General features: G+C 45.9%; 1 protein-coding gene across 1 annotated transcript in view; it reads right to left on the bottom strand.

Annotated features, from left to right (window-relative positions):
* Window positions 1–702: 702 nt before the first annotated feature.
* Window positions 703–25,308, bottom strand: part of LOC124039037 (potassium channel subfamily K member 12-like) — a 62,855-nt gene continuing 38,249 nt past the window's right edge. Inside the window, exons 2-4 of the mRNA XM_046354920.1 lie at window positions 1,964–2,327; window positions 1,249–1,396; window positions 703–1,098 (exon numbers count right to left, since the gene is read on the bottom strand). Of these exons, the coding sequence (XP_046210876.1) occupies window positions 703–1,098; window positions 1,249–1,396; window positions 1,964–2,327 (908 nt within the window). The remainder of the gene's footprint in view (window positions 1,099–1,248; window positions 1,397–1,963; window positions 2,328–25,308) is intronic.

The following is a 25,308-nucleotide window of genomic DNA, read 5'->3' as shown; positions in this document are numbered from 1 at the left end:
TCCTCTGAGACGTTTGATACTCACAGCCACAGAGATTTACTCAGGTTTGGCTAACTAAATATTTTGAAGATTGCCAATGGTTTATCAGTGAAAATGTTCTTTCTGGCTTAGAGTCAGAGAGAGCAATATGTCGGCTTATGGCCTCATGTTATACTAATTCCTTCCATGGTTGTCTCAAGTGTTTTGACCTTCAAAAGCACAGTTACAAGAAGGTTCCTTTCCTTCCCATATTATCATTCCAACTGTCCCATCATCATCATCATCATCATCATCATCATCATCACAGGATGTTGATTCCATCCCCAAAAATGTCCAACAGTTTCATGCATATCATTATGCTCTTCCATTGAACAACAAGACATAATCAAGTATGACAAGAGTGATAGCAAATAAAGTTAATCACATAAGACCATAAAACTCCTCTCAGTTTCTCTCCCCATCAGTCTCAGTCTCCTTAAGCACATTCTCTACCACCCTGCAGGGGTCTACTCCAGTGTTTCTCAACCTTTCATACCAACCTTTTTATTATCTTAGAGACCAGCAGGCTAGGGTCTCTCTTGTGTCAGAGACTGACAAGCTATGGTCTTTACTCCGTGGGGGACTGCAAACATTTAGTCAGTCAATCATCTCACCGACCAAAAGTCCACATCTCACGGACCAGCGCCTGTCCATGGACCAGAAGTTGAGAAACACTACACAGGTCTACCTGGAGTTGCTGGTCTCTGCCAGTCTGTTGTTCATGATCCCCAGAGCGCCCACTCCTCCAGAGAACCCGTTATGTCTCGAGCCGCCACACACCGTCCTGGGATAACCGTTAGCAGACTCTGATAACTGCTTCTGCATGAGTGCCAGTGAGACCTTATTCGAGGCTGTCAGGTCCTTCATTGAAATCATCTCTCCAGAGAGTCTGCGTCCTCCCCCCTCCGCGTCGCTGTCGCAGGGTCCCGAATCCCCAGAGTCGGGCGGGCGTCTGATTCCGAAGCGGCCCTTACGGATTCTCGACCCGGGCCGGATGGCGTTGCGGCGTCCCAACGGAAAAGAGTTTGACCTGATGTTGCACCGCTGGCAGCACAGGTTCTGAAGCATCCAGTTGAGCACCTGAAGGAAGGAAGGAATCTGATGTTTAAAATACAGATATAGTTACAGATAGAGGTGGCTCAGCTAACTGAACACAACAATGCATCAAGGATTAAAAATACAATATTGTCGACAGACTTATTTCCATTGTGCTCGTTGGTCTACATCTACCTGTTTGATGACGATGGAGATGACGTTGAACAGAGAGTAGATGCAGCACACGCCCATGAGGATGAACAGGCAGTTAGCCAGACGGTACAGCGGCTGGTACTCATAGTCCGCTCTCTGGCTTGATACTAGGTCCCCGAAGCCAATGGTGCTGACAGGGGAGGAGGTAGAGAAAAAAGGGGAGGCGGAGTAGAAGGAGGGTGAAGGAGGAGGAAGAGAGAAAGAAGGAAGATGAAGAGGAAGAGGAGGAGGGGAAGAAGAAAAATAAGAACAAGAATAACATTACTTTCTTGCCTTTTGTCTTTTTTCTATCCCAAGCCCCTTGAGACTAGGGCTGCAAAATTCCAGTAACTTTCCACAAATTCCCCAGTTTTCCAGAAATCCAAATCTGGGTCCGAGGATAGCTGAATATTTCCGGCTTATTCCCTCCTAATTGCAGGAATCCTTCAAATTGGATTTCTGGAAAACCAGGGAATTTTGAGAAAGATGCCAGAATTATGCGACCCTACCCAAGAAACACAAATACACACACCCAGCGAGAGGATGAAGAACAGGCCAGCCACAGTGCAGTGCCTTGCTCATGGGCACAGAATATTATATCATGGATCCTCTAGGATGCGAGCATTTCTCTGAGACTCAAGATTCATACAGACAGCCTTCCAGCCGGTTGCTGGCTGGCCCACTTCTCCAACCTCCGACCGCTAGTAGGCTACCTTACCTAAATGTGACGAAACAGAAGTAGAGTGAGTCCAGGTAGGCCCATCCCTCCACAGGGGTGTACATGGCTGAGGCGCAGCAGGAGATGATGATGGCAGACAGCCCCAGGATCAACATGACGTGGTAGACTGACGGCTTCCACCCCGGGAACGAACACGCCGAGAAATCATGGCGGATACCCGGCGGGAGGAGTCCGGAGTTCCGGATGCGCCGTTCCCTCACGGCCTTCATTACCACGGCCAGGAGGGTGATAATACGTTCCAGGAAGAGGTTAAAGAACAAGATGGTGGCGGCGCAACCAAGGAGACCATAGAAGATCAGGAACACCTTCCCTGCCACCGTCACCGGGGTAGACATCCCGAAACCTACAGAGGAAGACAGAGAAAGATGGGGTTAGATGGATGGATTGACTGATTAATTCCAGAAGATGAAACTACTAAAGGCTCCGAGGAAGGCGTCCAACACACCACAGCATTAGTATTTGTGTCTATTTGTCCGGCCCTAATAAACCTTGAAGATCCCTGCAGGCATCTGAATGCTCAATTTCTGCGGTAGACACCATTTACTGGCATGGGGTAAGATATTTTTTAGGTTAGGCTCTACTCTGTCTATTAAAAGACTTTGGTGCAGTACCAGCATTTGACGAGTTCAATGAAGTGAGTGATATTTCACTATTTAAATATCTGGCAACGTCATTCAATTAGCATTCTACTCTACTAAAAACATACCTTCTCTGGAAAAGGTCATCAGTATTTGGGAGGCTGTGTGTGTAATGCAGTAATGAAGCTCAGCTCTGTAACTGCTGTTGACGCACGATCTGGCCCTTTGTTCTGTCTACTCATTTCCTGGTCAATTCAGGTCAGTGTGAAAGCTAAGTGGAGATGGTGATGAGAGAAGAGGGTTAGCTGTCAAACATTCGTGGAGTGTGTGTGTGTGTGTGTGGTGTGTGTGTGTACGTGTGTGTGTGTGTGTGTGTGTGTGTGTGTGTGTGTGTGTGTGTGTGTGTGTGTGTGTGTGTGTGTGTGTGTGTGTGTGTGTGTGTGTGTGTGTGTGTGTGTGTGTGTGTGTGTGTGTGTGTGTGTGTGTGTGTGTGTGCAGCATGTGTTAAGTTATGCAGGAACAAGAACAGGAACACTTCCTATCTTGGGAAGAGACAGGTCAGAGGTTAGAGACAGACTGCAGCTTACTCACGTACACACTCACGCACTCTACCTTTGAATTATGTGAATCAGTACATAACTGATTGGATAAGAGACTGGCTTGGTGTACTCAGTCAACCAATGAACAGAGAACAGGGAGATCAGCAAGTTTGTTTCTGGCATATCACATTTATGTAAGTATTCAGACCCTTTACTCAGTACTTTGTTGAAGCAACTTTGGCAGTGATTACAGCCTCGAGTCTTCTTGGGTATGGCGCTCCAATCTTGGCACACCTGTATTTGGGGAGTTTCTTACATTCTTCTCTGCAGATCCTCTTAAGCTTTGCCAGGTTTTATGGGGAGCGTCACTGCACAGCTATTTTCAGGTTCCAGAAATGTTAGATCGGGTTCAAGTCCGGGCTCTGACTGGGCCACACAAACGACCTGAAGCCACTCCTGCGTTGTCTTAACTGTGTGCTTAGGGTTGTTGTCCTGTTGGGAGGTGAACCTTGGCCCCAGTCTGTGGTTCGGAGCACTCTGGAGCAGGTTTTCATCAAGGATCCGTCTGTACGTTGCTCCGTTCATCTTTCCCTTGATCCTGACTAATCTCCCAGTCCCTGCCTCTGAAAAACATTGACACAGCATGATGCTGCCACCACCATGCTTGACCCTAGGGATGGTGCCAGGTTTCCTCCAGACATGACGCTTGACATTCAGGCCAAAGAGTTCAATCTTGATTTCATCAGACCAGATAATCTTGTTTCTCATAGTCTGACAGTCCTTTGGGATGTCATGTGCCTTTTACTGAGGATTGGCTTCCGTCTGGCCACTCTACCATAAAGGGCTAATTGTGGGAGTGCTGCAGAGATGGTTGTCCTTCTGGAAGGTACCCCCATCTCCACAGAGGAACTCTGGAGCTCTGTCAGAGTGACCATCAGGTTCTTGGTCACCTCCCTGACTAAGGCCCTTCTCCCCTGATTGCTCAGTTTGACTGGGTGGCAAGCTCTAGGAAAAGTCTTGGTGGTTCCAAACCTCTTCCATTTAAGAATGATAATATAATAATAATATATGCCATTTAGCAGACGCTTTTATCCAAAGCGACTTACAGTCATGTGTGCATACATTCTACGTATGGGTGGTCCCGGGGATCGAACCCACTACCCTGGCGTTACAAGCGCCATGCTCTACCAACTGAGCTACACAGGACCACTGATGGAGACCACTGTGTTCGTGTGGACCTTAAATGCTGCAGAAATGTTCTGGTACCCTTCCCCAGATCTCTGCCTTGACCCAATCCTGTCTCGGAGCTCTAATGACAATTCCTTTGACCTCATAGCTTGGTTTTTGCTCTGACATGCACTGTCAATGGTGGGACCTTATATAGACAGGTGTGTGTCTTTCCAAATCATGTCCAATCAATTGAATTTAACAGGATGCACATGAGCTCAATTTTGAGTCTCATAGCAAAGGGTCTGAATACTTATGTAAATAAGGTATTTCTGTTTTCATAAATTTACAAACATTTCTAAGAATTTGTTTTTGCTTTGTCATTATGGGGTATTGTGTGTAGATTGATGAGGGAAAAAACTACTTAATACATTTTAGAATAAGGGTGTAACGTAACAAAATGTGGAAAAGTCAAGGGGTCTGAGTACTTTCCGAATGCACTGTATATACACTACGCCTCTCTGCAAACACGCCTTCTTTGATCTTGTTTAGAAGGCAGTACTTATTTCAATTAGGTAAGAAAATATTATGTTAAAATTGGTGTATTGCATTTTTCCTAATTGTTTACACACTAAAACTGGCCCATGAAGCACAATGACCTGAAGCACAACTAATTTAGCGGAACCATACACCAAATCTGAAATACTACTGGCACATGTTTTGCTTTACACTCAGATTGCAATTCTATAAAAAACATTTGGCAAAACACAAGACACAATTCTCTACTTTTGGCACAAACTTCAAAATGAAAATCTCTTGTCTGCAAATGAAAAGCAACACTGCTTAACAAGCTAAGCTCAATTACCAGTTACCTTTCACTCTTCACATGTGCAATCACTAGTTTTCAATTTGCAATCGGACCTTTGGTATGGATAAGTTCCTAGGTGTCCACATCACCAACAAACTAGAATGGTCCAAGCACACCAAGACAGTTGTGAAGAGGGCACGACAAAACCTATTCCCCCTCAGGAGATTAAAAAGATTTGGCATGGGTCCTCAGATCATCAAAAGGTTAATATTTGTACCATTGAGAGCATCCTGATGGGTTGCATCACTGCCTGGTATGGCAACTGCTCGGCTTCCGACTGCAAGGCTCTATAGAGGGTAATGCATACGGCCCAGTACATCACCGGGGCCAGGCGGTGTCAGAGGAAGGCCCTAAAAACCTACCCTAGTCAAAGACTGTGGTACCGGAGCGCCAAGTCTAGGCACAAGATGCTTCTAAAAAGCTTCCACCCCCAAGCCATAAGACTCCTGAACATCTAATCAAATGGCTACCCAGACTATATGCACCCCCCCCCACGCTGCTGCTACTCTCTGTTAATTACCTCAATTACCTTGACACCGCACATTGACTCTGTACCGTAACATCCTGTATATAGCCTCCACATTGACTCTGTACCGGTACCCTCTGTATATAGCCTCCACATTGACTCTGTACCGGTACCCCCTGTATATAGCCTCCACATTGACTCTGTACCGGTACACCCTGTATATAGCCTCCACATTGACTCTGTACCGTAACACCCTGTATATAGCCTCCACATTGACTCTGTACCGGTACACCCTGTATATAGCCTCCACATTGACTCTGTACCGGTACCCCCTGTATATAGCCTCCACATTGACTCTGTACCCCCCCCCCCTGTATATAGCCTCCACATTGACTCTGTACACCCCCCTCCTGTATATAGCCTCCACATTGACTCTGTACCGGTACACCCTGTATATAGCCTCCACATTGACTCTGTACCGGTACCCCCTGTATATAGCCTCCACATTGACTCTGTACCGTAATACCCTGTATATAGCCTCCACATTGACTCTGTACCGGTACACCCTGTATGTAGCCTCCACATTGACTCTGTACCGATGCCCCCTGTATATAGCCTCCACATTGACTCTGTACCGGTACCCCCTGTATATAGCCTCCACATTGACTCTGTACCCCCCTCCTGTATATAGCCTCCACATTGACTCTGTACACCCCCCCCCTCCTGTATATAGCCTCCACGTTTACTCTGTACCGGTACCCCCTGTATATAGCCTCCACGTTGACTCTGTACCGGTACCCCCTGTATATAGCCTCCACATTGACTCTGTACCGTAATACCCTGTATATAGCCTCCATATTGACTCTGTACCGTAACACCCTGTATATAGCCTCCACATTGACTCTGTACCAGTACACCCTGTATATAGCCTCCACATTGACTCTGTACTGGTACACCCTGTATATAGCCTCCACATTGACTCTGTAAAGGTACACCCTGTCTATAGCCTCCACATTGACTCTGTACCGGTACACCCTGTATATAGCCTCCACATTGACTCTGTAACGGTACACCCTGTATATAGCCTCCACATTGACTCTGTAAAGGTACACCCTGTCTATAGCCTCCACATTGACTCTGTACCGGTACACCCTGTATATAGCCTCCACATTGACTCTGTAACGGTACACACTGTATATAGCCTCCACATTGACTCTGTCACGGTACACCCTGTCTATAGCCTCCACATTGACTCTGTACCGGTACACCCTGTATATAGCCTCCACATTGACACTGTAACGGTACACCCTGTATATAGCCTCCATATTGACTCTGTACCGGTACACCCTGTATATAGCCTCCACATTGACTCTGTACCGGTACACCCTGTATATAGCCTCCACATTGACTCTGTAACGGTACACCCTGTATATAGCCTCCACATTGACTCTGTACCGTAACACCCTGTATATAGCCTCGACATTGACTCTGTAACGGTACACCCTGTATATAGCCTCCATATTGACTCTGTACCGTAACACCCTGTATATAGCCTCCACATTGACTCTGTACCGTAACACCCTGTATATAGCCTCCACATTGACTCTGTACCGTAACACCCTGTATATAGCTTCCACATTGACTCTGTAACGGTACACCCTGTATATAGCCTCCACATTGACTCTGTACCGTAACACCCTGTATATAGCCTCCACATTGACTCTGTAACGGTACACCCTGTATATAGCCTCCACATTGACTCTGTACCGTAACACCCTGTATATAGCCTCCACATTGACTCTGTACCGTAACACCCTGTATATAGCCTCCACATTGACTCTGTACCGGTACACCCTGTATATAGCCTCCACATTGACTCTGTACCGGTACCCCCTGTATATAGCCTCCACATTGACTCTGTACCCCCCTGTATATAGCCTCCTGTATATAGCCTCCACATTGACTCTGTACACCCCCCTCCTGTATATAGCCTCCACATTGACTCTGTACCGGTACACCCTGTATATAGCCTCCACATTGACTCTGTACCGGTACCCCTGTATATAGCCTCCATATTGACTCTGTACCGTAATACCCTGTATATAGCCTCCACATTGACTCTGTACCGGTACACCCTGTATGTAGCCTCCACATTGACTCTGTACCGATGCCCCCTGTATATAGCCTCCACATTGACTCTGTACCGGTACCCCCTGTATATAGCCTCCACATTGACTCTGTACCCCCCCATATTGACTCCTGTATATAGCCTCCACATTGACTCTGTACACCCCCCCCCCTGTATATAGCCTCCACTTTGACTCTGTACCGGTACCCCCTGTATATAGCCTCCACGTTGACTCTGTACCGGTACCCCCTGTATATAGCCTCCACATTGACTCTGTACCGTAATACCCTGTATATAGCCTCCATATTGACTCTGTACCGTAACACCCTGTATATAGCCTCCACATTGACTCTGTACCAGTACACCCTGTATATAGCCTCCACATTGACTCTGTACTGGTACACCCTGTATATAGCCTCCACATTGACTCTGTAAAGGTACACCCTGTCTATAGCCTCCACATTGACTCTGTACCGGTACACCCTGTATATAGCCTCCACATTGACTCTGTACCGGTACACCCTGTATATAGCCTCCACATTGACTCTGTAACGGTACACCCTGTATATAGCCTCCACATTGACTCTGTACCGTAACACCCTGTATATAGCCTCGACATTGACTCTGTAACGGTACACCCTGTATATAGCCTCCACATTGACTCTGTACCGTAACACCCTGTATATAGCCTCCACATTGACTCTGTACCGTAACACCCTGTATATAGCCTCCACATTGACTCTGTACCGTAACACCCTGTATATAGCCTCCACATTGACTCTGTACCGTAACACCCTGTATATAGCCTCCACATTGACTCTGTAACGGTACACCCTGTATATAGCCTCCACATTGACTCTGTACTGTAACACCCTGTATATAGCCTCCACATTGACTCTGTACCGTAACACCCTGTATATAGCCTCCACATTGACTCTGTACCGTAACACCCTGTATATAGCCTCCACATTGACTCTGTACCGTAACACCCTGTATATAGCCTCCACATTGACTCTGTACCGTAACACCCTGTATATAGCCTCCACATTGACTCTGTACCGTAACACCCTGTATATAGCCTCCACATTGACTCTGTACCGTAACACCCTGTATATAGCCTCCATATTGACTCTGTACCGTAACACCCTGTATATAGCCTCCACATTGACTCTGTACCGTAACACCCTGTATATAGCCCCGTTGTTGTTATTTACTGCTGCTCTTTCATTATTTGTTATTCTTATCTCTTACTTTTTTAAAGGTATTTTCTTAAAACTTTATTGGTTAATTAAGGGCTTGTAAGGAAGCATTTCACAGTAATACAATACCTGTTGTATTCGGCGCACGTGACAAATATGATTTGATTTGAATACAAGGCCACAGGTGAGGACTCCTGTGTTTGAAGAACAATGGAAGTGAACTTGGCAGAGAGAGGTGGAGGTGGAGGAAGACCGAGAACAAGAACCAGGAGAATAGTCTCTGATGGTATTCAGGTGACTGTGGTGGACCATGTGCTCAACCTGGCATTGACCTTGAGAGAGAATGGGCAGAGAGTGCAGCACAAGCTGAGTCACTTCACCATAGCATCCATCATCCAGACGTTACAAAAGTTAGAATAGTACTGCAGTCATTGGACCTACAGTATCTACTGCTTTTACAACTTTGACAGTAGTTCAACATAAAGCACAGTAAAGTTTGTAGATTCCAATACATGCTGTAAGGCACCAAAGTAAATGTTTTGTGTATTACTGTATGTATGAAATTGGGAGCTATACTAGTTTGTAACATGTTTATGTTGTATGCTATATTACTGTAGTGTTACTGTAGTGAATGCTATTTTGTTTTTGTAGAACTGAAAGACGACCACCATGGTGGTAGAATGCATCCGGGTGTCTGGGAAAATGTATGGAGTAAAAAGTACATTATTTTCTTTAAGAATGAAGTGAAGTAAAAGTAAAAGTAGTCGCAAATATGAAGAGCAAATTTAAGTACATATTCCACGTAAAATGTACTTAAGTAGTACTTCAAAGTATTTTTACTTACTGTAAGTACTTTATATCACTGCTAATGAGCACAAGAGTGTTGTTTTTTTGCAAAACTGTAAGTCATTTCTCATTGCTTTCACAGACAATTGTAAGCACATTTTTGCGAAACAGTTAACACAACTCTCTACAAAAGAGCAAAACTCAGTTAAGTAAATCATGACAAACAAAATTAAAACATTTGGTCACAGGTGGTACAAATTAATCCCATGAACATCAATTTCTTTGCACAATTTTTCAATCAGCAATCAGTTCTTATTCATGCATAAAAGAGGTCACCTCTGAGTTGCTATTTGCAAGACCAAGTAAAATGCAGAGGACAAAGGACAAGGGAGAGGGAGAGGGAGAGGGAGAGGAGCACTGAGGAGCACTGTCACGCCCTGACCTTAGAGAGCTTTTTCTATTTTAGTTTGGTCAGGGTGTGATTTGGGGTGGGCATTCTATGTTCCTTTATCTATGTTTTGTACTTCTTGGTTTTGGCCGGGTATTGTTCTCAATCAGGGACAGCTGTCTATCGTTGTCTCTGGTTGGAAACCATACTTAGGTTGTCATGCAGGTGAATGAGGACCCAAAAGCGACTTGGCGAAAACAGAGTCTTTAATCCAGTAAAGTAATTCTACAAACATAAGACATAATTCCACTCGTAATGACGAGAACAGACTGGAGACCCGATCAAGAACTGCAGGTTGCCTCGGGAAGGCACTTGAACCTAGCAGACTCAGACACCTGCTCTCCACGCAGCATCTGAGGGAAACACGACACGACAGGGCGATACACAGACACAGCACGGTGAACAATAGACAAGGATCCGACAGGACAGGAACGGAAAACAAGGGAAGAAATAGGGACTCTAATCAGGGGAAAAGATAAGGAACAGGTGTGGGAAGACTAAATGATTGATTAGGGGAATAGGAACAGCTGGGAGCAGGAACGGAACGATAGAGAGAAGAGAGAGAGGAAGGGAGAGAGAAAAAGGGGAACGAACCTAAAAAGACCAGCAGGGGGAAAATGAACAGAGGGAAAAGCAAAATGACAAGACAATCTAAGACAAAACATGACAGTACCCCCCACTCACCGAGCGCCTCCTGGCGCACTCGAGGAGGAATCCTGGCGGCAACGGAGGAAATCATCAATGAGTGAACGGTCCAGCACGTCCCGAGACGGAACCCAACTCCTCTCCTCAGGACCGTAACCCTCCCAATCCACTAAGTATTGGTGACCCCGTCCCCGAGAACGCATGTCCATGATCCTACGTACCTTGTAAATAGGTGCGCTCTCGACAAGGACGGGAGGGGGGAGGGAAGACGAACGGGGTGCGAAGAAAGGGCTTGACACAGGAGACATGGAAGACAGGATGGACGCGACGAAGATGTCGCGGAAGAAGCAGTCGCACAGCGACAGGATTGACGACCTGGGAGACACGGAACGGACCAATGAACCGCGGAGTCAACTTACGAGAAGCTGTCGTAAGAGGAAGGTTGCGAGTGGAAAGCCACACTCTCTGGCCGCAACAATACCTAGGACTCTTAATCCTACGTTTATTGGCGGCTCTCACAGTCTGTGCCCTGTAACGGCAAAGTGCAGACCTCACCCTCCTCCAGGTGCGCTCACAACGTTGGACAAACGCTTGAGCGGAGGGAACGCTGGACTCGGCAAGCTGGGATGAGAACAGAGGAGGCTGGTAACCCAGACTACTCTGAAACGGAGATAACCCGGTAGCAGACGAAGGAAGCGAGTTGTGAGCGTATTCTGCCCAGGGGAGCTGTTCTGCCCAAGACGCAGGGTTTCTGAAAGAAAGGCTGCGTAGTATGCGACCAATCGTCTGATTGGCCCTCTCTGCTTGACCGTTAGACTGGGGATGAAACCCGGAAGAGAGACTGACGGACGCACCAATCAAACGACAGAACTCCCTCCAAAACTGTGACGTGAATTGCGGGCCTCTGTCTGAAACGGCGTCTAACGGGAGGCCATGAATTCTGAACACATTCTCGATGATGATTTGTGCCGTCTCCTTAGCGGAAGGAAGTTTAGCGAGGGGAATGAAATGTGCCGCCTTAGAGAACCTATCGACAACCGTAAGAATCACAGTCTTCCCCGCAGACAAAGGCAGACCGGTAATGAAGTCTAGGGCGATGTGAGACCATGGTCGAGAAGGAATGGGGAGCGGTCTGAGACGACCGGCAGGAGGAGAGTTACCCGACTTAGTCTGCGCGCAGTCCGAACAAGCAGCCACGAAACGGTGCGTGTCACGCTCCTGAGTCGGCCACCAAAAGCGCTGGCGAATAGACGCAAGAGTGCCTCGAACACCGGGATGACCAGCTAACTTGGCAGAGTGAGCCCACTGAAGAACAGCCAGACGAGTGGAAACAGGAACGAAAAGGAGGTTACTAGGACAAGCGCGCGGCGACGCAGTGTGCGTGAGTGCTTGCTTAACCTGTCTTTCAATTCCCCAGACTGTCAACCCGACAACACGCCCATAAGGAAGAATCCCCTCGGGATCAGTAGAAGCCACAGAAGAACTAAACAGACGGGATAAGGCATCAGGCTTGGTGTTTTTGCTACCCGGACGGTAAGAAATCACAAACTCGAAACGAGCGAAAAACAACGCCCAACGAGCTTGACGGGCATTAAGTCATTTGGCAGAACGGATGTACTCAAGGTTCTTATGGTCTGTCCAAACGACAAAAGGAACGGTCGCCCCCTCCAACCACTGTCGCCATTCGCCTAGGGCTAAGCGGATGGCGAGCAGTTCGCGGTTACCCACATCATAGTTGCGTTCGGATGGCGACAGGCGATGAGAAAAATAAGCGCAAGGATGAACCTTATCGTCAGACTGGAAGCGCTGGGATAGAATGGCTCCCACGCCTACCTCTGAAGCGTCAACCTCGACAATGAATTGTCTAGTGACGTCAGGAGTAACGAGGATAGGAGCGGACGTAAAACGTTCTTTTAGAAGATCAAAAGCTCCCTGGGCGGAACCGGACCACTTAAAACACGTCTTGACAGAAGTAAGAGCTGTGAGAGGGGCAGCAACTTGACCGAAATTACGAATGAAACGCCGATAGAAATGAGCGAAACCTAAAAAGCGCTGCAACTCGACACGTGACCTTGGAACGGGCCAATCACTGACAGCTTGGACCTTAGCGGAATCCATCTGAATGCCTTCAGCGGAAATAACGGAACCGAGAAAAGTAACGGAGGAGACATGAAAAGAGCACTTCTCAGCCTTCACGTAGAGACAATTCTCTAAAAGGCGCTGTAGAACACGTCGAACGTGCTGAACATGAATCTCGAGTGACGGTGAAAAAATCAGGATATCGTCAAGATAGACAAAAACAAAGATGTTCAGCATGTCTCTCAGAACATCATTAACTAATGCCTGAAAAACAGCTGGCGCATTGGCGAGACCAAACGGCAGAACCCGGTACTCAAAATGCCCTAACGGAGTGTTAAACGCCGTTTTCCACTCGTCCCCCTCTCTGATGCGCACGAGATGGTAAGCGTTACGAAGGTCCAACTTAGTAAAGCACCTGGCTCCCTGCAGAATCTCGAAGGCTGATGACATAAGGGGAAGCGGATAACGATTCTTAACCGTTATGTCATTCAGCCCTCGATAATCCACGCAGGGGCGCAGAGTACCGTCCTTCTTCTTAACAAAAAAGAACCCCGCCCCGGCCGGAGAGGAAGAAGGCACTATGGTACCGGCGTCAAGAGACACAGATAAATAATCCTCGAGAGCCTTACGTTCGGGAGCCGACAGAGAGTATAGTCTACCCCGAGGAGGAGTGGTCCCCGGAAGGAGATCAATACTACAATCATACGACCGGTGAGGAGGAAGGGAGTTGGCTCGGGACCGACTGAAGACCGTGCGCAGATCATGATATTCCTCCGGCACTCCTGTGAAATCGCCAGGTTCCTCCTGAGAAGTGGGGACAGAAGAAATGGGAGGGATGGCAGACATTAAACACTTCACATGACAAGAAACGTTCCAGGATAGGATAGAATTACTAGACCAATTAATAGAAGGATTATGACATACTAGCCAGGGATGACCCAAAACAACAGGTGTAAAAGGTGAACGAAAAATCAAAAAAGAAATAGTCTCACTGTGGTTACCAGATACTGTGAGAGTTAAAGGTAGTGTCTCAAATCTGATACTGGGAAGATGACTACCATCTAAGGCAAACATGGGCGTAGGCTTGTCTAACTGTCTGAAAGGAATGTTATGTTTCCGAGCCCATGCTTCGTCCATGAAACAACCCTCAGCCCCAGAGTCAATCAAGGCACTGCATGTAGCACCCGAACCGGTCCAGCGTAGATGGACCGACATAGTAGTACAGGATCTAGATGAAGAGACCTGAGTAGTAGCGCTCACCAGTAGCCCTCCGCTTACTGATGAGCTCTGGCCTTTTACTGGACATGAATTGACAAAATGTCCATCAAATCCGCAATAGAGGCACAGGCGGTTGGTGATCCTCCGTTCCCTCTCCTTGGTCGAGATGCGAATACCTCCCAGCTGCATGGGCTCAGTCTCTGAGCCAGGGGAGGGAGATGGTTGCGATGCGGAGCAGGGAAACACCGTTGACGCGAGCTCTCTTCCACGAGCTTGGTGACGAAGATCTACCCGTCGTTCTATGCGGATGGCGAGAGCAATCAAAGAGTCCACACTGGAAGGAACCTCCCGAGAGAGAATCTCATCTTTGACCACTGCGTGAGTCCCTCCAGAAAACGAGCGAGCAGCGCCGGCTCGTTCCAGTCACTAGAGGCAGCAAGAGTGCGAAACTCTATAGAGTAATCCGTTATGGATCGATCACCTTGGCATAGGGAAGCCAGGGCCCTAGAAGCCTCCCTACCAAAAACTGAACGGTCAAAAACCTGAATCATCTCCTCTTTAAAGTTCTGGTAATTCTTTGAACAATCAGCCCTTGCCTCCCAGATAGCTGTGCCCCACTCTCGAGCCCGGCCAGTAAGGAGTGAAATGACGTAAGCAACCCGAGCTCTCTCGCTAGAGTATGTGTTGGGTTGGAGAGAGAACACAATATCACACTGGGTGAGAAAGGAGCGGCACTCCGTGGGCTGCCCGGAGTAGCAAGGTGGGTTATTAACCCTAGGTTCCGGAGGCTCGGCAGGCCAGGAAGTAACAGGTGGCACGAGACGAAGACTCTGGAACTGTCCAGAGAGGTCGGAAACCTGAGCGGCCAGGTTCTCCACGGCATGGCGAGCAGCAGACAATTCCTGCTCGTGTCTGCCGAGCATGGCTCCTTGGATCTCGACGGCAGTGTTACGAACGTCTGTAGTCGCTGGGTCCATTCTTTGGTCGGATCCTTCTGTCATGCAGGTGAATGAGGACCCAAAAGCGACTTGGCGAAAACAGAGTCTTTAATCCAGTAAAGTAATTCTACAAACATAAGACATAATTCCACTCGTAATGACGAGAACAGACTGGAGACCCGATCAAGAACTGCAGGTTGCCTCGGGAAGGCACTTGAACCTAGCAGACTCAGACACCTGCTCTCCACGCAGCATCTGAGGGAAACACGACACGACAGGGCGATACACAGACACAGCACGGTGAACAATAGACAAGGATCCGACAGGACAGGAACGGAAAACAAGGGAAGAAATAGGGACTCTAATCAGGGGAAAAGATAAGGAACAGGTGTGGGAAGACTAAATGATTGATTAGGGGAATAGGAACAGCTGGGAGCAGGAACGGAACGATAGAGAGAAGAGAGAGAGGGAGGGAGAGAGAAAAAGGGGAACGAACCTAAAAAGACCAGCAGGGGGAAAACGAACAGAGGGAAAAGCAAAATGACAAGACAATCTAAGACAAAACATGACATAGGTAGCTTTTTCCCATCTATGTTTTGTGGGTAGTTGTTTTCTGTTTAGTGTTCTTCACCTGACAGGACTGTTTCAGTTTTGTGTATTCACTTTGTTATTTTTGTTTATGTGTTCAGTTCAATAAAAGTCATGAACACTCACCACTCTGCACTTTGGTCTGATTCCTCCTCATCCGACGACGACACCCGTTACAAGCACATAGAGGAAAGTTCAGTTCTCAGATCAAATAAAGCCTTTTGTTTCTGGATATTCATATTCTTGAGTGAAATTCTTTCTGCATTGGTCATCTTTGGTAAAAATATAAAAAATACAGCCCATGCTGTGATACAGTTGAAGTCGGAAGTTTACATACACCAAATATATTTAAACTCAGTTTTCACAATTCCTGATATTTCATCCTAGTAAAACTTGTGTTAGGTCAGTTAGGATCCCCACTTTATTTTAAGAATGTTTTAAGAATGTGAAATATCAGAATAATAGTAGAGAGAATGATTTATTTCAGGTATTATTTAATTCTTCACATTCCCAGTGGGTCAGAGGTTTACATTCACTCAATTAGTATTTGGTAGAATTGCCTTTAAATTGTGTAACTTGGGTCAAAAATTTTGGGTAGCCTTCCACAAGCTTCCCACAATAAGTTGGTGAATTTTGGTCCATTCCTCCTGACAGAGCTGGTGTAACTGAGTCAGGTTTGTAAAGGCCTCCTTGCTCTCACACACTTTTTCAGTTCTGCCCACACATTTTCTATGGAATTGAGGTCAGGGCTTTTTGATGGCCACTCCAATACCATGACTGTGTTGTCCTTAAGCCATTTTGTCACAACTTTGGAAGTATGCTTGGGGTCATTGTCCATTTGGAAGACCCCATTTGCAACCAAGCTTTAACTTCCTGACTGATGTCTTGAGATGTTGCTTCAATATCTCCACATAATTTTCCGTCCTCATGATGCCATCTATTTTGTGAAGTGCACCAGTCCCTCCTGCAGAAAAGCACCCCCACAACATGATGTTGCCACCCCTGTGCTTCACGGTTGGGATGGTGTTATTTGGCTTGCAAGCCTCCCCCTTTGTCCTCTAAACATAACGATGGTCATTATGGCCAAACAGTTCTATTTTAGTTTCATCAGACCAGAGAACATTTCTCCAAAAAGTATGATCTTTGTCCCCATGTGCAGTTGCAAACCGTAGTCTGGCTTTTTTATGGCGGTTTTGGAGCAGTGGCTTCTTCCTTGCTGAGCGGCCTTTTAGGTTATGTCGATATAGAACTCGTTTTTAGTGTGGATATAGATACTTTCGTAGTTGGTGTTTATACTGTGTGCTATTGTTTGTACAGATGAACGTGGTACCTTCAGGCATTTGGAAATTGCTCCCAAGGATGAACCAGACTTGTGGAGGTCTTGGCTGATTTCTTTTGATTTTCCCATGATGTCAAGCAAAGAGGCACTGAGTTTAAAGGTAGGCCTTGGTATACATCCACAAGTACACCTCCAATTGACTCAAATGATGTCAATTAGCCTATCAGAAGCTTCTAAAGCCATGACAATTTTCTTGGCTTTTCCAAGCTGTTTAAAGGCACAGTCAACTTATTGTATGTAAACGTCTGACCCACTGGAATTGTGATACAGTGAATGATAAGCTAAATAATCTGGCTGTTAACAATTGTTGGAAAATGTACTTGTGTCATTGCCAAAGCTATAGTTTGTTAACAAGAAATGTGTGGAGCGATTGAAAAACGAGTTTTAATGACTCCCACCTAAGTGTATGTAAACTTCCCACTTCAACTGTATGTTTACTTGCCTTTTATGGTGCATACTATAATTATAGTATCAAGAAATGGCACGGACTTATAAAATAGGGTTGACCATGTTAGGGTATATTGATAGTTGTAGTTAGTATATATAATAAATTCATCAAATAAAAACAAAGTAATATATGCAACTGTAATATTGTTATATTTCATAGTCCTTTCTTATGTTTCTATTGATGTCGACCCAATGTTGACCTGACAGAGACAATGGAATCTTTTCAATGTTTTGGCAATTGAAACTTCACTATTTTTGGCTTTGGAATTTCCATAAAAAAAAACATTTCTGTCATTATTTTATAATGCATTTAATGTAAAATAAATGAATATCGAACTGAAAAAGCAAAATCGAACCGACCTAGAATATAATAATAAATAATAATAATAATAATATATGCCATTTAGCGGACGCTTTTATCCAAAGCGACTTACAGTCATGTGTGCATACATCCTACGTATGGGTGGTCCCGGGAATCGAACCCACTACCCTGGCATTACAAGCGCCATGCTCTACCAACTGAGCTACAGAAGGACCACAGAAAAGCACTAATCGCTCAGCACTAGGATAATGTCACCGTATCCCCTTAATAATCCACCTCCTGAATCCAAGTGTTTGACATGGGGGAGGGGACCAGTAACTTTATGATCAAACTTTATCAATGTAGAAGCAACAGTCATTTTTCACACTTTGGTCATCGTACTGGTTTCATCCAAACATTTCATAAAGACATGATTCTGATTGTTCATGACCTTTACATTATTCTTCCATTGTTGTCTTTTTGTATCTGCATCCCAAATGGCAACCTATTCCCTACACCGTCTCTGGTCAAAACTAATGCATTACAGTTGGAAAGTATTCAGACCCCTTGAGGTTTTCCATATTTTGTTACGTTACAGCTTTATTCTAAAATGTATTAAATATTTGTTTTTCTTCATCACTCTTCAGACAATAGCACATAAAGAGAAAGCAAAAACAGGTGTATATACATTTTTGCAAATGTATTAAAAATAAAAAACAGAAATTCCTTATTTACATAATTAATCAGACCCTATGAGACTCGAAATTGAGCTCAGGTGCATCCTGTTTCCATTGATCATCCTTGAGATGTTTCTACAGCTTGATTAGAGTCCACCAGTGGTAAATATAGTTGATTGGACATGATTTGGAAAGGCACACACCTGTCTATATAAGGTCCCACAGCTGACAGTGCATGTCAGAGCAAAACCAAGCCATGAGGTCAAATATTTTTTATTTTATTTTAAATGTAACCTTTATTTAACTAGGCAAGTCAGTTAAGAACAAATTCTTAGTTACTATGACGGCCTACCGGGGAACAGTGGGTTAACTGCCTTGTTCAAGGGAAGAAGACAGATTTTTACCTTGTCAACTCTGGGATTCAATCCAGCAGACTTTCAATTACTGGCCAAATGTTCTAACCACTAGGCTACCTGCTGCCCCAAGGTATCCAATAACACAGTGGCCTCCATAATTCTTAAATGGGAGATGTTTGGAACCACCAAGACTCTTCCAAGAGCAGGCCACCCAGCCAAATTGAACTATCAGGGGAGGGTCTTGGTCAGCGAGGTGACCAAGAACCCGATGGTCACTCTGACAGAGTTCCAGAGTTCCTCTGTGGAGATGGGAGAACCTTCCAGAAGGACAACCATTTCTGCAACACTCCAGCAATCAGGCCTTTATGGTAGAGTGGGCAGACGGAAGCCACTCCTCAGTAAAAGGCCAATGACAGCCCGCTTGGAGTTTAACAAAAGGCACGTAAAAGACACGAGAAACAAGATTCTCTGGTCTGATGAAAGCAATATTAAACTCTTTGGCATGAATTTCAAGCGTCACGGTGGTAGTATCATGCTGTGCGGATGTTTTTCAGAGGCAGGGACTGGGAGACTAGTTAGGAATGAGGGAAAGATGAACGAAGCAAAGTACAGAGAGATCCTTGAGCTCCAGGGCACCCAGGAAGGTATAGGTTCATCTTCCAGCATAACAATTACCCTAAGCACACAGCCAAGACAATGCAGGACTGGCTTTGGGACAATTCTCTGAATGTCCTTGAGTGCCCCAGCCAGAGCCCGGACATGAACCCGATCGAACATCTCTGGAGAAACCTGAAAATAGCTGTGCAGCGACGCTCCCCATCCAACCTGACAGTGCTTGAGAGGATCTGCAGAGAAGAATGGGAGAAACTCCCCAAATACAGGTGTGCAAAGAAGACTTAAGGCTGTAATCACTGCCAAAGGTGCTTCAACAAAGTACTGAGTAAAGGGTCTGAATACATATGTAAATGCGATATTTCCATTTTAATTTTATTTTTATTTTATACATTTGCAAAAATGTCTATAAACCTGATTTTGCTTCTTCATTATGCGGTATTGTGTGTAGACTATTGAGGGGAAAAAACTATTTAATAAACTCTAGAATAAGGCTGTAACGTAACAAAATGTGGAAAAAGTCAAGGGGTCTGAATACTTACCGAAGGCACTGTACAAAGGAAATAGGGTACCATTTAGAACACAAGCTATTTCTTTCTCTGTCCTATCCTCCTCCCAGAAAGCCCTCTGTTCTATCCTCCTCCCAGAAAGCCCTCTGTCCTATCCTCCTCCCAGAAAGCCCTTTGTCCTATCCTCCTCCCAGAAAGCCCTCTGTCCTATCCTCCTCCCAGAAAGCCCTCTGTCCTATCCTCCTCCCAGAAAACCCTCTGTCCTATCCTCCTCCCAGAAAGCCCTCTGTTCTATCCTCCTCCCAGAAAGCCCTCTGTTCTATCCTCCTCCCAGAAAGCCCTCTGTCCTATCCTCCTCCCAGAAAGCCCTCTGTCCTATCCTCCTCCCAGAAAGCCCTCTGTCCTATCCTCCTCCCAGAAAGCCCTCTGTCCTATCCTCCTCCCAGAAAGCCCTCTGTTCTATCCTCCTCCCAGAAAGCCCTCTGTTCTATCCTCCTCCCAGAAAGCCCTCTGTCCTATCCTCCTCCCAGAAAGCCCTCTGTCCTATCCTCCTCCCAGAAAGCCCTCTGTTCTATCCTCCTCCCAGAAAGCCCTCTGTTCTATCCTCCTCCCAGAAAGCCCTCTGTTCTATCCTCCTCCCAGAAAGCCCTCTGAGACTATCCACCTCCCAGAAAGCCCTCTGTTCTATCCTCCTCCCAGAAAGCCCTCTGTTCTATCCTTCTCCCAGAAAGCCCTCTGTTCTATCCTCCTCCCAGAAAGCCCTCTGTCCTATCCTCCTCCCAGAAAGCCCTCTGTTCTATCCTCCTCCCAGAAAGCCATCTGTTCTATCCTCCTCCCAGAAAGCCCTCTGTTCTATCCTCCTCCCAGAAAGCCCTCTGAGACTATCCCCTCTAGTCATTACAGTAATACATTATACCTTCTCCCAGAAAGCCCTCTGTTCTATCCTCCTCCGAGAAAGCCCTCTGTGACTATCCCCTCTAGTCATTACATTAATACATTATACCAATGTGATGAGTTTCACCCTTTACGACACTCACAATGGGATTTTTGATCTTTTTGATTTTTTTGTTATTAATAGGGCAAATACACACACTCATGGAATCAGGCAGAAACACACACTCATGGAATCAGGCAGAAACACACACTCATGGAATCAGGCAGAAACACACACTCATGGAATCAGGCAGAAACACACACTCATGGAATCAGGCAGAAACACACACTCATGGAATCAGGCAGAAACACACACTCATGGAATCAGGCAGAAACACACACTCATGGAATCAGGCAGAAACACACACTCATGGAATCAGGCAGAAACACACACTCATGGAATCAGGCAGAAACACACACTCATGGAATCAGGCAGAAACACACACTCATGGAATCAGGCAGAAACACACACTCATGGAATCAGGCAGAAACACACACTCATGGAAGCAGGCAGAAACACACACTCATGGAAGCAGGCAGAAACACACACTCATGGAAGCAGGCAGAAACACACACTCATGGAAGCAGGCAGAAACACACACTCATGGAAGCAGGCAGAAACACACACTCATGGAATCAGGCAGAAACACACACTCATGGAAGCAGGCAGAAACACACACTCATGGAAGCAGGCAGAAACACACACTCATGGAAACAGGCAGAAAAACACTCATGGAAGCAGGCAGAAACACACACTCATGGAATCAGGCAGAAACACACACTCATGGAATCAGGCAGAAACACACACTCATGGAATCAGGCAGAAACACACACTCATGGAATCAGGCAGAAACACACACTCATGGAATCAGGCAGAAACACACACTCATGGAATCAGGCAGAAACACACACACTCATGGAATCAGGCAGAAACACACACTCATGGAATCAGGCAGAAACACACACTCATGGAATCAGGCAGAAACACACACTCATGGAATCAGGCAGAAACACACACTCATGGAATCAGGCAGAAACACACACTCATGGAATCAGGCAGAAACACACACTCATGGAATCAGGCAGAAACACACACTCACGGAAGCAGGCAGAAACACACACTCACGGAATCAGGCAGAAACACACACTCACGGAATCAGGCAGAAACACACACTCACGGAATCAGGCAGAAACACACACTCACGGAATAAGGCAGAAACACACACTCAAGGAAGCAGGCAGAAACACACACTCATGGAATCAGGCAGAAACACACACTCATGGAATCAGGCAGAAACACACACTCATGGAATCAGGCAGAAACACACTCATGGAATCAGGCAGAAACACACACTCACGGAATCAGGCAGAAACACACACTCACGGAAGCAGGCAGAAACACACTCATGGAATCAGGCAGAAACACACACTCACGGAATCAGGCAGAAACACACACTCACGGAAGCAGGCAGAAACACACACGCACGGAATCAGGCAGAAACACACACTCACGGAATCAGGCAGAAACACACACTCACGGAATCAGGCAGAAACACACACCCACGGAATAAGGCAGAAACACACACTCAAGGAAGCAGGCAGAAACACACACTCATGGAATCAGGCAGAAACACACACTCATGGAATCAGGCAGAAACACACACTCATGGAATCAGGCAGAAACACACACTCATGGAATCAGGCAGAAACACACACTCATGGAATCAGGCAGAAACACACACTCATGGAAGCAGGCAGAAACACACACTCATGGAAGCAGGCAGAAACACACACTCATGGAAGCAGGCAGAAACACACACTCATGGAATCAGGCAGAAACACACACTCATGGAAGCAGGCAGAAACACACACTCATGGAAGCAGGCAGAAACACACACTCATGGAAACAGGCAGAAAAACACTCATGGAAGCAGGCAGAAACACACACTCATGGAATCAGGCAGAAACACACACTCATGGAATCAGGCAGAAACACACACTCATGGAATCAGGCAGAAACACACACTCATGGAATCAGGCAGAAACACACACTCATGGAATCAGGCAGAAACACACACTCATGGAATCAGGCAGAAACACACACACTCATGGAATCAGGCAGAAACACACACTCATGGAATCAGGCAGAAACACACACTCATGGAATCAGGCAGAAACACACACTCATGGAATCAGGCAGAAACACACACTCATGGAATCAGGCAGAAACACACACTCATGGAATCAGGCAGAAACACACACTCATGGAATCAGGCAGAAACACACACTCATGGAATCAGGCAGAAACACACTCATGGAATCAGGCAGAAACACACACTCACGGAATCAGGCAGAAACACACACTCACGGAAGCAGGCAGAAACACACACTCACGGAATCAGGCAGAAACACACACTCACGGAATCAGGCAGAAACACACACTCACGGAATCAGGCAGAAACACACACCCACGGAATAAGGCAGAAACACACACTCAAGGAAGCAGGCAGAAACACACACTCATGGAATCAGGCAGAAACACACACTCATGGAATCAGGCAGAAACACACACTCAAGGAATCAGGCAGAAACACACACTCATGGAATCAGGCAGAAACACACACTCATGGAATCAGGCAGAAACACACACTCACGGAATCAGGCAGAAACACACACTCATGGAATCAGGCAGAAACACACACTCACGGAATCAGGCAGAAACACACACTCATGGAATCAGGCAGAAACACACACTCATGGAATCAGGCAGAAACACACACTCACGGAATCAGGCAGAAACACACACTCACGGAATCAGGCAGAAACACACACTCATGGAATCAGGCAGAAACACACACTCATGGAATCAGGCAGAAACACACACTCATGGAATCAGGCAGAAACACACACTCATGGAATCAGGCAGAAACACACGCACGCACACCCACAACCACTGCCACTTTCACTCTGACAGGCGAGTTCGAAAACAGTATAATTCACACACACACGCCTCTCATATTACCACATGCATGGTGAAAAACTGTATGCTGAATTGAAAAGAAACTCCAGCACACTGGTGATGTTAAAACTCCACAAATAGTAGTGAAGTTCCACAGGGGCATTGGTGTGGCTGTGACCTGGGAAAAGAGAATGAGTGGGTAGAGAGTAGAGGGGCAGACCGAATTAAGACCGTCAATGAAAACATGTCTCTGAGTGTCTCAGTGTTTCATTGTTAATTAATTATCCTTGTCTTCTTGGCCCTGAAGAAACTCCAGGGGAAACCAGATTCAATCTTCTCTGTTTTCCGAAAGACTGAATGGCTCTCCTCTTCGGCTCTCATTATTAACTAAATGACCTGAGAGAGCAGAAGAGGCACAAGGCATCGATTCACAGAATGTGTCCCAAATGGCACCCTAGTCTCTATATATTCCACTATGGGCCTTGGTCAAAAGTAGTGCACTGAAACAGGACAGTAATGAAAGGCAAAGAAGAAGAGAGGCAAGTTCCAAACCAAGAGGCCTCCAGTCCTTGTGTGATTCCCAGTGCTCTCTTGGTTCTGCATGGAGCCAAAGGAACATTACCAAGCCTCAAATTAAAAGCACTTGTCCAAATCGCTAAAGCCCAACTTTTCTACAACCCAAACCTAATTCCTGGCCTTGGACACACTGAGCTCATCCCTGCAGGCCAATTGAAGACTTTAACACATTGAATATATTTGCTATGAATCTAAAAATGAACAACATTACCACTTGTCGTCCTGAAGGAGTCCCAACTTGTCTGTAACCCAAACAACCTACTGTCTGAACCCACTAAAGACAGTCAATCTCACTCTCATGTTGTCTCTCTCTCTCTCTCTCTCTCTCTCTCTCTCTCTCTCTCTCTCTCTCTCTCTCTCTCTCTCTCTCTCTCTCTCTCTCTCTCTCTCTCTCTCTCTCTCTCAAGCAGAGGGAACAAAATGGTGATGATGTAGTAAAGTCAAAGGAATAATAAGAAGAACATTACTTTCTTGTATTTTTCCTTCATCCCAACCCCCCTATGAGACTAGGGTTGCAAAATTCCAGTAACTTTTCCCAAATTACCCAGTTTTCCAGAAATCGCAGTTGGAGGAGAGCCAGATATTTCCTACTTATTCCCTCCTATTTCCAGGAATCTACCAAATTTTGGAATTCTGGAAAACCAGAGAGGAAGAAGAAGAAGAAGGTGTAAGTAGGTTGATTATATCTTAATGATGTCTAATGCTTGGGATGACGATTGGTTTTAGTGTACAGTATATTAGGTGTAGTAGATTTCCCCTAAATAAAACAAGTAGGGGTTAATTCAGTGGAAGCACACAGACAGAAAGCTGACACCGTTTAGATTGAATGGCTCTCATTGTGCCCCAATTACAAATAAGCACAGCTCATTGAGCAGAGTAGAGTAGGGCAGGCAGAGAAATACAGAGCACACTAAACACACACAGAGAGGACAACTTGATATAATACACCATTCACTAATGCCTTTTCT

This window comes from Oncorhynchus gorbuscha, linkage group LG07, assembly GCF_021184085.1.
Source record: "Oncorhynchus gorbuscha isolate QuinsamMale2020 ecotype Even-year linkage group LG07, OgorEven_v1.0, whole genome shotgun sequence".
Taxonomy (NCBI): domain Eukaryota; kingdom Metazoa; phylum Chordata; class Actinopteri; order Salmoniformes; family Salmonidae; genus Oncorhynchus; species Oncorhynchus gorbuscha.
This window is presented reverse-complemented; position numbering and strand designations above follow the sequence as displayed.